The 14,368-nt window shown below is 36.8% G+C and overlaps 1 protein-coding gene across 1 annotated transcript in view; it reads right to left on the bottom strand.

Moving 5' to 3' along the window:
• Positions 1–14,368, bottom strand: part of LOC122805607 (ependymin-like) — a 102,172-nt gene that overhangs the window by 29,866 nt on the left and 57,938 nt on the right. Inside the window, exons 4-5 of the mRNA XM_044075848.1 lie at positions 3,817–4,003; positions 2,622–2,709 (exon numbers count right to left, since the gene is read on the bottom strand). Coding sequence (XP_043931783.1) covers positions 2,622–2,709; positions 3,817–4,003 — 275 coding nt within the window. The remainder of the gene's footprint in view (positions 1–2,621; positions 2,710–3,816; positions 4,004–14,368) is intronic.

Below are 14,368 nucleotides of genomic sequence, written 5' to 3'. Positions count from 1 at the left end.
GCAGGATGCTACTCAGGGTCAGGTTCATACCGGCCTGGGGTACGTGATCAGAGAGCTCTTCCATGTCTCTTTTCATGTAGTCCAGAGAGGTACGGCTCAGGTCATTCACACCAGCATAGACAATGACAGAGTCATATTTGTACTTGTTCTGGAATGACCTGAGTGCTTATGTTATGTGGCAGATCCTGGCACCTGACAGGCAGCTAACAGTAACCTTCTCCTTATTCAACCTAGTAAGTGGGATGTCAGTGTGCCTGACTATAGAGTCACCTATTACTAGTATGTTGGGTATGTTATTTTGCCTTGAGGGCTGTGATTGTGTGGCACACTGGTTTTGTGAAGTATGTGTTTCATGGTTTGTATTCGGGGGTGGAGTTTGCTTGGATGTCTGCTTTGGAGGATCTGTTGCTTTTGCAGATTTTTATTTAGAGCCTCCGAGTATGTTTTCATGTATTTACGTGTGTTTTTTGCTGGTGCTGGTTTAATGAGTCTATATGAGACTGGTGGTGTGATGCCAATATTTCCCTTCTCCTCTTGACTGCCTGATCCAGTCTTGAGTTGAGAGAGCTTAGCCTCCAGTTTGGCTGTATAATTGCATATCTCGCAGGTATTAGTTTTTGGTGGTAGGAGGACAGGGTTGTCTGTGTACATAAGGCAGTTGTAACATTGCCTCAAAATGCCCAGATTCAGCAGATGGACTGGAAAGTACACCTGAAACTGCCCTTTGGACATGCCTGGATAGGTACAATAAACTGTTTTACTGAATGGCTGGTAAGGTCAAATAGAGAGCCTTGTCCTTCTGTAGTGCTAGGGTTTATAAGTGCTTGCTATGAGTTTTGAGCAAGTGGTGGTCTGAGAAATGAATGGGTTGAGTGCTTAAGTTGAAAGTTTGTCTAGTTCCAAGGGAAAAATTAAAGAGGAGACTTTGTGGAGCCAGGAATAGTTATACCCTAGCTAACCGGCACTGCCCAGCGAGCAAGAACGGGCAAATGCGGTTTTTATAGCAGGGAAATGAAAGAGATAGAAATTAGCCCAAAATGGCCAATAAACTACTACTTTCTGGGCTGAAACCACTCCTCCAGGGACAGATAGGCAGCTCAAAGCTCCCCTCTCTCACAGGTGAACAGAGAAACTTCCTTCTATCCAAGTAAGGTATGGGCAAACACAGAGATTTGTAACACAGTCCTGAATTCAGCACTAACCTGAAAAATGGACTATACTAGCTTAGAAATTTGGGAAACAAGTATATATATATATATATATATATATATATATATATATATATATATATTTTTTTTTTTTTTTCAGAAAATAAAGCAGATACAATCAAAAAACACTTTAAATGCACATAAAAAAGATGCTTATTATTATATATCTCAGTTCAGAGTTGTAGTCAATGATCCTAGTAATAAAGTAGGAAGAAACACAGTAAACGCAGATAAAAGCAGATGAATAAAGTGCAAATGTATATATATATATATATATATATATATATATATATATATATATATATATTATATAAAAAACAATAGAAAACAAACAATCTGATTTAAACAAGTTACCCAATTAACCAGAAAAAAACTCAAAACTGAGTCCTGTTCCAGCAGTCTTCAATCAGACAAGTTCTAACTGCACACGCTCGCTACTAAGGTGCAGGAGAACCTTTTCCAAAAAAGATGGCCTGGATCAGTGCTCAAGTTATACACACAAAGCCAGATTCAGCAGGCCTGAATCTGGTCATATGCTACAGCAACAAGGCGCACCAATTTCAGAAAGAAACAGTTAGTATAAGTAGGCACAATAAGCCTGTGACCAGAAATTCCCAGCTCAGAAGAGTAGAATCCAGCCTCTCCTCCCACAAGAGTGCATACCACAAACCTTCTTAATGTAGAATAACTGGCCTGAAGCCCAAGTGCTTAAATCAGAACTAATACACTTTTAGAATAGCAGACACTGAGCTTTCAATCAGCAATTCCCAGCTTAGAAGGATGTAAGCTACCTGTCCTGCCACAACAGTGCAGACCACAAACTTTCTTAATGTAAAACAACCGGTATGAAGCCCAAGTGCTTAAACCAAAAGACTTAGAATAACAATTACAATTTAATAAACACAAATACAGTAAAAGCAGATGAATTTTTTTTTTGTTAGTAAAGTGCAAGGAGAGAGGAAGGAAGAGCCTAAGGGGATTGGCCTTCTCAAATCTTCTCTCTGTATTATGTAGAGTGAACACTAGACTCAGAATATGATCTCACTGTATTTGGTTAAGTGAGCAAATGAGATGGACTCAGGATGAGTGTTCAAATACAGGCTTACAGGAGGGGCGGGCAATTCCAGAGCCAACAAAACAAGAACAGGGAGGGTGGGTAGGGACATACAAGAAGAATAAGTACAGTTGTACAGATTACAGAGATATTAAATCAAAATGCACAAAAAATGAGAATAAACACTTATCTTTTCTCAATATCACAGCTGGCAGTAGGTCAATCTCTCTGCAGCAGCCTGAGCTGCTGTAGAGATATTGCATTATTTGAACAACTTCAAAGCCATGTGCAAGCCAAATGTAAGCTGAAAGTTATAATTCTCTGCTACTTTAAATACAATTATAACAAATTTTACTTACGAAGTAACAATCCATCCAGTTTCATTAGTGTGATAAAGAACATTTATTGGCAGACATCCAATCTCTGTGGTAGTCAAGTGGTAACGAGCTAAAATAAAACAGAAAAAGATATTTTAAAACTGTTAAAGTGGGTTAAAACTATGCATCCTCACAATGAATGTACTCATATTGAATTTAAGTTACATAGAAAGTACTTTCAAATAACACAAATTATTGATGTAAGACAAATTGTTTGAAAAGCACAGTGTTTAGCAGTATAACTACAACTGTCTGCATTTCTACTTCCTTTGGTACTAACAAGACATTTTTATGAAAGCAGAAAATTGTGTTATGGTTATTAAAATGTTAATCCTAAATGGTACTGTTTAGGAGCAAACATACTATGAAGTAAATATATTTGGTTATTTTCCAGCCAAGCTGGTTCTGATGCCATATATCATTCTGTTTAACTTGGCTACCTCTATAAAGTTGCATCTAGTAAAATGTTTCATACCTACTAAGTCATAAATACAGCTTTTGCTTGCTGCTGTTGCAAATGAGGTCTTGATTTCTTATTAAAGTTGTTAAATTATTTAAGGTGTTCATACTTCATCTTTGATATACAAAATATTCAGTTTTATTATCAATGGGGACTCAAGAGTAAGAGTCCAGCACTTACATCTACCTGAGCTGGAAAAAAAGAAGAAAAAAAAACAACAATTCCAGGCCATTTGAGTGCATTTTTTATGAAAACCCAGACCTGAGAGAGTAATATACCCCATGGTTTGTATGTAGAAAGTTAAGCATAAGCTATTGATATATACTTAGAATCTTCAGAGTTTTGCATCTAAAAAATATGTCAAGGGGAAATTTGTAAATTGCCATCTTCTTTTAAAATATATTTAAACATGTCCACAACACTGATGACATAATGTACAGTCTTTCATATATCATTTGGTCTTTGGTTCTTTCCTGTATCTTTTCATAAAATGTGTGGTAACACGGGACTTTATGATGGCAGAGGTATCAATTTCAGAAAATATCGCCTTAACAATAAAATGTAGACTTTTTAGTAATTCATATGTACTGTATCTCTCACATTAATTTGCATTCTTTCATTTTACTTATCTAAAATTCAAAACAAATAATTTAAGATGTGCATTTAATTTTTATCATATAGAGATGTTAATTTCTGATTTCTTGTTCACATTCTTACCTCCTTGCTCTTTCACCTCCCCGCTCCAGGAGTTAGCAAGCAGTCCCTCTCCAGGAGCTGAAGAACTTCCAATGACAAACTGACCATTAAAGTGGGCATCATGGGGAACTTCTACTCTCCTAAATGGTGCACTCAGTGGACTTTTGCTGCATGTTTTGTTGTGATAAAATATATTGTACAGTGCATGCTGAAAACAGAAAACATGAATTGTAACATAGAAATCATAATGAATTGAAATGGATTCATGCTATACAAAACAGCACAAACTTACTGATTAAGTACAACAGGCACAATTATTTCTCTATAGATTTCTAGAACATATATAGTTATCTCATGTTTTATTCCTATAACACTATATAACTCAGCACACAGGTGAATTGAGGGCATGTTGTTAGCTATCCTGTCTGAACCAAGCTGTTATTAATAAGCCGCACTGAAGCGAATCAGCACTTCTGTTACATCCTGGAAGAAACAGAGGAGCTTCATAAATGTTTTCTTCATTTATGTAGGACCAGATAAAGACTTAATTTAAATGTATTTGCAAACAAAATATTATGTCATTGATAAACCTTGGCACCATCTTTGCACAAATGGTTGTCTGGTGGAATTCACAATATGCATTTGCCCTTGACACACTAGGGCAGCTCATCACTGAGGATGAGTCAGGATACAATCCCTTTAATAAAGGGCATTATAGCGGGCTCCTACTACTACATTTGCATTACCTATATACTGAGGAAGTGATAACTGTCATTGTGTGCATATAATAACCATGTCTGAGCTTGACTAGACTGCTACATGGACTAGAATATGAGTATATATGCAGAGGAAGATACCAGAAGGTCTAGCCTCACACGTCATGTTCACATATCATAAATAGACTAATATGCCTATTAGTATGATAATTTCAGTGTAGAACACACAACAATAAGAAATAGTTATGGATATCATAAATCAAAATGCAACAACAAATAGGAGGTTTTCATGCCATCAAAGAGGTGATGGATTCAAAGAGTAAGAGACCTTGGCATGTATATACAAGAAGGCAGATGCAAATGGGGTATTGACATTTGGACACTTCATATTGCTGGAATGCAAGTGGGAGGGCCAGATTTAAAAATGAAAAAAAAAGAGGTAGGAGAAGGGGACCTAGAGGCCATGGGGACTGGTTCACAACAAACTTACAGAAATAAGCTACAAGGAAAAGGATGATGCATCCTGGAATACTGTGCAGATACAACGTTAGAGTGAAGGTTAACAGACAGGGTTAAGGATGCTTGGATTCCAGGGACAAAGAGAGTTGGGCTGGGTAGTGGTAGGACATCTACAAAAGAGCTACAACTCTTGGACAGACTCATCACAGACCCACAGTCACTTCATTTCTAAACCAATATCTAACAACAAGTCCTGAATTTGCTATAATAATGAGGGAAGCAGGAAAGCATCTCCCTGGTAACTAGAAACAAGCTGCACTATGCTCAGCTTCATCCTTTTCTAAATCATGACAAAGCAAGACCAAGAAGTAGCAACACACAGAAGTTTCTGATGAAGAAGCAAGATAAATATTCCAGCAATGGGCTAAGTTAATCGGGCACAAGGTTTGTAGAAGAATCAGAATACAGATTATCATTTTAAAAGGATGACAGGGCAACAGCATAAAAATCCGGATATATAATAATGCCATAATGTACATCATTTTATAAAATAGGTCTTAAAAATCTAAGAATTGTAATTATATAAGTTATAAGTATATATGTTAGAAAGACATGCATCTGGAGCATTTCTCCCCAGGCGTCTGTTGAAAATTGCCTTTGTTCCAGGTCGGACTTTCCCAGTAAACATATGTTAAATAAATAAATAAAACGTATTTAAGTATTTTATCATTATTAGAGAGTAATGAAAATGCATTCTGTTTTCATTCCACATAGAAAGCTGTTGTATAACTAGAAATAATTTCCACTAGTCATCTTGAAGACAAACAATGTTTCGTAATGAGCCATTGTTATTGTATTTAGACTCTAGAAACAATCCTGTAGTTAACCATTAAAAAATAAAGCAACCTGAAATAATAATCTGAATACATTTACTCAACATTATTTACACATACATCATAGTCCTCTTACATACATGAGGACATTTAAAATATGAATTATTTAAGTCTTTTTCAGCAATCTCTTTGATGTCATATTACTTTGTCCGTTAAATCATAAAAGTGATTATTTCAGTTATGTAAACTATCTTGTAATTCATTTTTAATCTGATATATTGCATACTAACAGCTGTCTGTTAATAATTCTATATCAATGCATATGCTATCTTTAATGATTTAGCTATAAAATTACTTTTCTATTTTCAACACTGATCATTCTGGTAGCCTGGAGATTATTCATAACTGCTTCTATCTGTTACTTATGTTCACTTAATTTTGCTTTCTGTGCAATGCATTCTCTTAGATTATATTTATTGCTTGCTGTGTTTTTGGTTTATTAGCTGCTTAATAGCTTTATCCTATTATAATGAATTTAATGCACTGTAGTCCTAGTATAAGGGAAATGAATCCTTAGATTTTATATAGCCTGCAGACAGGAAATTCATGTCATGTGGTACATCTCTTTCCTAGGAGGCAGTCTCACTACAGACCATGAGAGCTCACAGGCAGGAAATGCATGTCATGTGGTATAAGTCATATTAAAGATTCATGGTGGCTGGACAAACGCCCAAGGTATCTGAGTCTTTATGAAAAATCCTGACACATACACAAATGTTACATCAGAAATTAAAATATTTATTAGTTTTTAAATTATGCATCATTCTGCAATGCAGAAATATAATTTGTAATTCAAAACTATTTTTTCTATCAAATAAAAGTTGCCACAAGCCTTCATTTTCCTAACCCGTTAAAAGCCCTCAAGAAAAGATGGTTTGGCTGCAAGCATCTGAAATTCTTTCTGCAAGGGTAATTTAACACAAAATGAAAGTCAGGGATACTGGAATTAATTTTCTCTTTATTGTGAGCAGAAGAGCCCAGGAAACACATTTGTGCATGTTGCAGACGTCTTGCAGGTATTTGATAAATTCACCTTTCAAGAAAAGAAAAAAGACAAAACAGCAGCAATAAGGGAGAATTTCAGGAGTTACTGTTAGTCTAGAAACAATTATTCCATTTATTTGTCATTTATTCTTCTCAAGAAACCAACATGTAAATGAACATTTACATTCTTATTTTCTCATTCTAAAGAATAGAGCCAAAGACTGTGAATTTAATGCCTTGTATTAGATATGTACATGAGAAGGCAAGAAATGTGGAAAATGCATAAATATAGTTGCAATTATAGAAAACTTTTGAACAACCCCACATTGATCAGGATCCAATGAAGGAATGGAGGTGAATTTAAACCAAAAGATGAAAGGTTAATAATGGCAGCCCAAGACAGCGGACTACACACACATTGGTTTACAAAGTTCATTGAACATTTATTTTATTTAGTTATTGACATTTGGTAACCAGGAAAGTCCGACTGGGTCAGAGACACATTTTCAGTAAAGGCCTGGGGAGAAAAGCTCCAGCAGTAATTAGAAAAGTTAACAAAGGCGGTAAAACATTTAACATCAAATTAATAATAATTAAAAATAGCATTTGACAGATGTATGAGGTACAATAGGGGGTAAAAAGTACATATAAATTAACATTTTGGATAGAAAAAAATTAACATCACTGAGATTTTTTTTACAATATATAACAAATAGGCTGGATAGTAGGGCCGATGAACCAGACAAATGTAGGTTTTGTAAAACAGAATTGGAAACAGTCACATATCTTGTTGCTGGTTATGATATACTAGTGGCAGATGGACTGCATACTGAAAGGCATAGTAATGTGGCAAGACTGTTGCACTGGGGATTGTTCAAACATTATAATACTGAATTAGCTGAAAAACAGTGGAAACACGAGCCATAAAACATTATAGAAAATGATGACATTTATATCACATGGGATCACCCATTACCAACAGTTCAAAAAATAGATGTGAGAAAACCCGATATAGTAGTCCAGGAAAAGAAGACAAAAGTAGCCTTGATCATTGAAATTGCTACACCCACTAACTACAGTGTCTTACATACAAAGAGACACAAAATCACAAAATGCCAGGCTTCGCAGGCAGAAATGAGGGTAATGTGGAAGAAGGTTATCCATACAGTTCCAATAGTAGTAGGAGCAATGGGTCTTATAAAACAAATTTACAATCTTATGTAGATATGTTACCAGTACGTGTAACTCCATATGAATTGCAGAAGGAGTCATTACTGGGCACATTGCAGGTGCTGCAAAGAGCATGTCTGGCTAACAAAACAATACTAATTTCTTAATCTTTAATCATACTTTGACATAGAAATGGGGTCAATTCCTGTCATGGTATTAGAAACCTAAAAGACTTGTAGAAATTAAAAAAAGTAGAGAAGATCTTGACAGGATCCTTCTGGGAAGACACACGTCATACACATTGGTATTGGGTCTACATTACAACCACAGAACTCAGCAGCATGTTGGAAGATACCCTTTCCTGTATTTCTGAAAGCACAAGAGATTTCCATGTATTGATAAATGCACAAAGTCAGAAATTATCTACTTAGGTCCTGCAGCATTGATTGGAACAGACTCACTGACAACTGTACTCATGACACTGTAAAGATGCATGGTCTTAACTATTTGGCATGTCTGCCTACTAAAATTGAGAAAGCATGAAGCAAGAAAGGTAAGTTTGATAATTAGATACTAACAGTTCTCCCTTCAAACATTAGCTCTGTTGGAACACTAGCAGGGTTGATTACTGACTATGATGTTACTTTTGCCATTGACTATTAGGCAAAATGACCTATTTTCTGAAATATATCCACGTGGGATAACTATAAAGTCTTGAATGTAATAATGTTAACCAAGCCATTATGAATTCTGACTGGTATCCCTTGAATCATTTCCCAACCATAAATGTTGTGAATGATTTCTGATGTACTTCATTGTGATACATCAGAACAAAAACTTTTAGCAGTAAACATGCCTCACCACCATGGATGTCTGCAAGATGAAAAGTTTTAATGATGGATAAGGACAAGAAGTGGGAAAAATGTTTATCCAGTAAAACCTTATTTGCCTTTGTCAATGTAACTAACTCAGGAAAGAACAAAATAATATGTAAAAAGAACACTGACATTAAGCAACTTAATTTGTTGCCCCCTATCCTTTAAGTATAGTATAAATAAACTGCTCTGTACTGGGGTTGCTTTCTTACTGATAACAAAGGATTATGAAACAGGGATGAAGCACAAGGAAGTGTGAAATGATAAACAAATGAGTGAGACTGAAGGAATTACCTATTGCAGCTTAATTTCAGTAAAAAAATACAAATAATGCACCTGGAAAAAACTAAATCAGTAAACCAGCACACAGTAGGAGGGAACTAGTAGTACTAAATTGGGAAAAGTACCCAGCTGAGAACAAAGACACAATCTGAAAATACAAGTTATATGACTTAGGAGAGATGTGATTAAGTATTCCTTACACAGAAAAGACCAAGAATGATTCACAGTTTTCTGAAAGAGTCACAAGAACTAAAAATAGTAATAGAATTCAGTTGTTTAAGGACAGTCAAAAGCCTAGTTGTATGAAGGGGAAAAGGTAGAAAGATAGGGGTTAAGAAAGCCTTGCAGCTTATTCAATTAGTAATGGAATATTATGGATTATGCTAAATGAGTGGGCCTTATCGCTAATCAAAAGCATTGCTTCTGTGTATTTACTATTTGTTTTCATTATTTGAGTAACAGTGCTAAATTACTTCAGTATGTTATATGTCTGTTCACATGATCCTGTCAGCCCATATCTGACAATTCAAAGGCCAGTATTCAGAATCATTCACTCACATTCATGTAGTCAAACTCAACTTCATTCTGACCTCCACTCCATTAAATCTTGGATAAACAACCACAAGCTACTCCTAAACTCCTCCAGAGCAAGAAGGATGATATTTGGAGCCTCACAGAAGCTGAAAAAATTGTTTATGGCTGAAACTGTCACTTAACATCCATAACCACACTGAAAACATAAGGAAAAAGGTCATCTATCTGTTATTCCGGTCCTGGAAAATATTTCCCTTTTTCTCCAGACCAACTAGAGCTGCAATAGGCAAAGGAGTCCTCCTAGCTGAACTTGAATGCAGGCCTCATATCAAAGCCACAGCTTCTTAAAAAAAAACCTCATCCACTCTACAGTCCACTGTAAACAAAATCTAATGACTCATTTCAACTCCCCCTTCAGGAATAACACTGCACCACCCTCTAGAAACTAGATGGCACCAGTCTTCTACAGAGCTGAGCTACTCCTATGGTCTCTTCGGTTTACTATCATATCATTGAACATGGGTCAGTTGAATTATTAGAATGTCGATCCAAAATGTTGATTTCCAACATGCCTAAAAGGCAAAATGTCGGAAACACATATCCGATCTTCCTGGTTTGACGGGTTCAACATAGCAGTAGGTGACGTGCTGTGCACATTAACGTTCCATTATATTCACAAGTCAATAGTACATTAATGGTACTATTTTGCAGAGGGGGGGCTACGCTCCCCTGCACCCCCCACACCCCCTGCATATTAAATATACCAACTCTGAGATCACACTACAGTGAGGAAATGGGTTCATTCCCTGTTCCTCACTGTCCCGCAATCTCCAATCAGAATGCTGAACTCAGATAATCGAAGTACACTACCCATTCGCTGTAGTGTATTTGATGTTACCTGGTTCGGCATTCAATCTCCTGGAAAACAATGTTTCAACTACCCAAGCTTGATCGCCTTGCATTCGGACATTCAACAGTAAACCGGTCTCTTCTTTACAACTATTTCATACTAAGTGCCTTCCTGCCTCTTCCTTCCAAACTCTGTCAAAAAAAAAACACTCCCTACAACCTTCACAACTTCTCCCAAGTGACTCCCTACCTACTGACCTCTTAACAACACTCCTTATCCATCCTTGCACCCAAACTCTATCAATCCTTCTCCCTCACCTAAAAGAAACTTCCTCTTTCTCCATTTTCAGAGTACAAGTTAAAAGACATCGCCATCAAAAATCTGACTGCAAGTGCTTTTCCACTGGCCACATCCCCTAACACTCTCTTCACCTGCATCACTTCTACTTTTACCCTCTGTCCTCACCTGCTGTTTATGGTTGCCAGTCAATAATCTGCCACACAGGTAGTTGAGTCTACCAATGCCCAAAACTGTGCCATGAAAGTCAGAACACAAAATAGTGACATATCCAAAATAAATACCAAACCCCAAAACTCCAAACCACAAACATTACTATGGGTCCAGAAAGGGTGCAAGTTTGGACAGTCGGTAATGTCAGTTTTCGACATTCCGACATTTGGGACGTAGGAATTGTCGAGGTGGGCTCGACCACCTGTGTGGCAGGTTATCAACAGAAAACTGCTGCTTACCTCTCATATTTACTACCAAAATGAATCCATATTTGTTTTTTTTTCTCTGAAAATAATATTTGCTCATTATTTCAATCATCTGCTGACCTTTGCACCTACTGTGATTACTCTGTGTTTGTGAAATAGTTTATTTTTACATTTTTGTGAATTTCTTCACCCAGGCTGTACCTGACAAAGGTCTATTATAATCAGTATACTACCATGGTAAGCAGGTTAAATAAATAAATAGTAGCATAGCTTCTGTCACTCTTTATGAAAAGATAACATACTAAACAGAGCAGCCCAGACAAGCAAGGCCACATAAACCTAGGTCATTAGATACAAATGGAACCTAGCAAAATTTTTGCATGGATACTGTTATCCTCAAGTAGCATTTTGTCATGACAGTTGAGCAAAGAAGCACCATCAGATGAAAAGTGTGACTTAAAGGTAAGACAAGTGCAGTCTTGTATAAGGCATACCACGTCCTACAGCACCCTGCAAAGAAAAAAAAGGCACCTTGAAAGATAAGTGAGATGCCATAAAACTACAGAATAGGAGATTGGCTATTCTAGATAATTATGTTATACCAAGCATCCCCCAACAAATCCCATTACCAGTGAACTTTGTATTATGATACACCAGCAAATCTACACATAGACACACAGTCACAAATACAGAGACACACATAGTCACAAACACGCAAATATATACACTCTCACACACAGACACACACACACGCACACACACACGCACACACACACACACACACACACACACACACACACACACACACACACACACACGCACATTTGTTTTATCTCTCTTTCTCTTTGTCTTCCACTGGGGTGAAGGACTCCCACATTTCTCTCTGCTAACTATCTTTAAAAGGATTTGACTTCCTAGGAAAGGAAAGACCCAAAGTAAGAACATCAATGACACCAAAGAATATTCAGTGGTATATACCACATCAGTGACAACAAAGAATATTCAGTGGTATATACCACATCAATGACACCAAGGAATATTCAGTGGTATATACCAGCAATGGCCAGATCACTGGCAAACAGAAAGGCTAGAAAGTTAAGAATATAGAGGGCAAATGCAAGGGACAAGAGAAGTGCTAAATGTGGGCTGAATGGCAATCAATTTGTGGGACAGATAGGAAGACAGTTACTGATTGAAAAATATATATATGGGTCCTGAATAGCTTAATCATCATATAATGCATTTTTAAGCAAAGCGAGGTCATCAGAGGCCATTGTCATCCTACTATCATATGACACATGACAAACCGAAAAACTGCCAGCCCAGGTAGCTGGAATTTTGTAAATAATTATATGTCACTTGAAAATATTAATATGATTTACAAAGAAATGTGACCCTGCCAGCCCAGCTATCTGGAATTGTGTAAATAATTCTATGTCATTTGTGAATATTAATATGATTTGTATGCTTGTCTTATACATGTAAGATAATTGTATGTTATGTGGATATTAAACTACTGGTGCAGAAGTGTTTGTTGGAACTGAATGTTATGTACTGAGCTTCAAGAATGTAACCACAGTGTACCCTACTAGAAAAGAACAGACATGTATATAAACTATATGCCTATGCAAATGCATGTTTTGATGGTAGAAGCTGGAACATACAGAGTTAACTTGCAAACCCTCAAGAAAATAAGTTGAAATTGTTTATGATTGTGTTATCTCAGTTTCAGCCTACAAGAAGACAAGATGTCTAGAGCTAGGAGTTTTTCTATTGTCCTGAAACAGAAATAATTACTAGTTTTAAAATGTAAAAGTGCTTAACTAATTTGCAACTTCCAGTCCTAAGCAAACTTCTGAGAGATATGTATTTTTGACACAGAGGTGCTAAATACTAAGTTTCTGTTAGCCTGGGAACACAAGGCAGGTGGCAAAGAGTGAGGTCATCCCAAGCTCACCCAGCAGTAAAATGTGATATTAATTTAAGAACTTTCTCAGAGAGAAAGTCTGTGCATTTTGTATTTGTCTTTGGACCTAGAAACATCCCGCTCATCAGCACTTCTGCCTGTGTCTTGTTAGTAGTAAGTAACTAGGAAAAAGTGATTTCTTTTAGATATAGATAGGAATATAGTGAAGATTAGTTTAGATGTTTTCTGTATTTATTGGAGACTATCCAGCAATGTCATTTAAAATATTTCCTGTGATTCTGAATTCTGTAGTCACTGTGCTGAATTACTGAGTATTGTCTTGTTCTTCTGTTATTTATTATTAAATATATGTAAACCTTTTAATTGTGGCTGGTTTGTTTAGAGATATTTAAACTCTTAGAGTTAGAGTACTTGCATATGTATTTGGTGACTCTGTATGGGCCACTCCAATAGCCATGAAAGTCTTGATCACACATACCATTTGGATAATAGTAACATTACACAGTTGAATTGGTCGCCCTTTGTAAAGGCCTTATAGTAGCTGATAAAAGGCTGGTTGGTGGCAGTGATAGCTACCTTTTAGTCTGGGGAGAAGGAGGCATAGCTAGTAAACCTGTGCCAGCCTTTCCCAGGAGTGTGTGTGTGTTTGTATATAAATCAAATTTCAAAGTGTGTGTGTGTGTGTGTGTGTGTGTGTGTGTGTGTGTGTGTGTGTGTGTGTGTGTCAACTACGTGGGCAGGGAGACAAAGCACTGACTGGACAGAGAGGGTGCTGGAGGTTTTGGCTTGACCAGTCAGCTGACATCTTAACCCTAAAGCTGTGCCAGTGCAGAGTCTTATTGGGGATCGGGAGAAATAGGGAGAAACCAGCCCCAGACTGACTCTAATCTCTGTGTGATCTTAAGGGAAATTGTACTTTACTGTGTGTGTTCTTGTCATCCTCCCAATGTGCACGTCCATCACTGGTGCTAGTGGTGAGGATTGAGGCTCCTTGATTATTGGGCCAGTGCAGGGGCATTACATATTAATTGTTTGGCAGTGGTGGGGTATCCAAATCACATATTAATTGGGTGATAGTGGTGAGATAGCCACATCAAATATTAATTAGCTTGTTGTGGTATGGATATTGAATTCCTGTAGCCTGTGTACAGTGGTCACCAAAGGAGT

The sequence above is a fragment of the Protopterus annectens genome, chromosome 6.part1 (genome assembly GCF_019279795.1).
Source record: "Protopterus annectens isolate FY-2018-M chromosome 6.part1, PAN1.0, whole genome shotgun sequence".
Lineage (NCBI taxonomy): Eukaryota > Metazoa > Chordata > Ceratodontiformes > Protopteridae > Protopterus > Protopterus annectens.
Note: the sequence above shows the minus strand (reverse complement) of the source record. Positions and strands in the feature narration are given on the sequence as shown.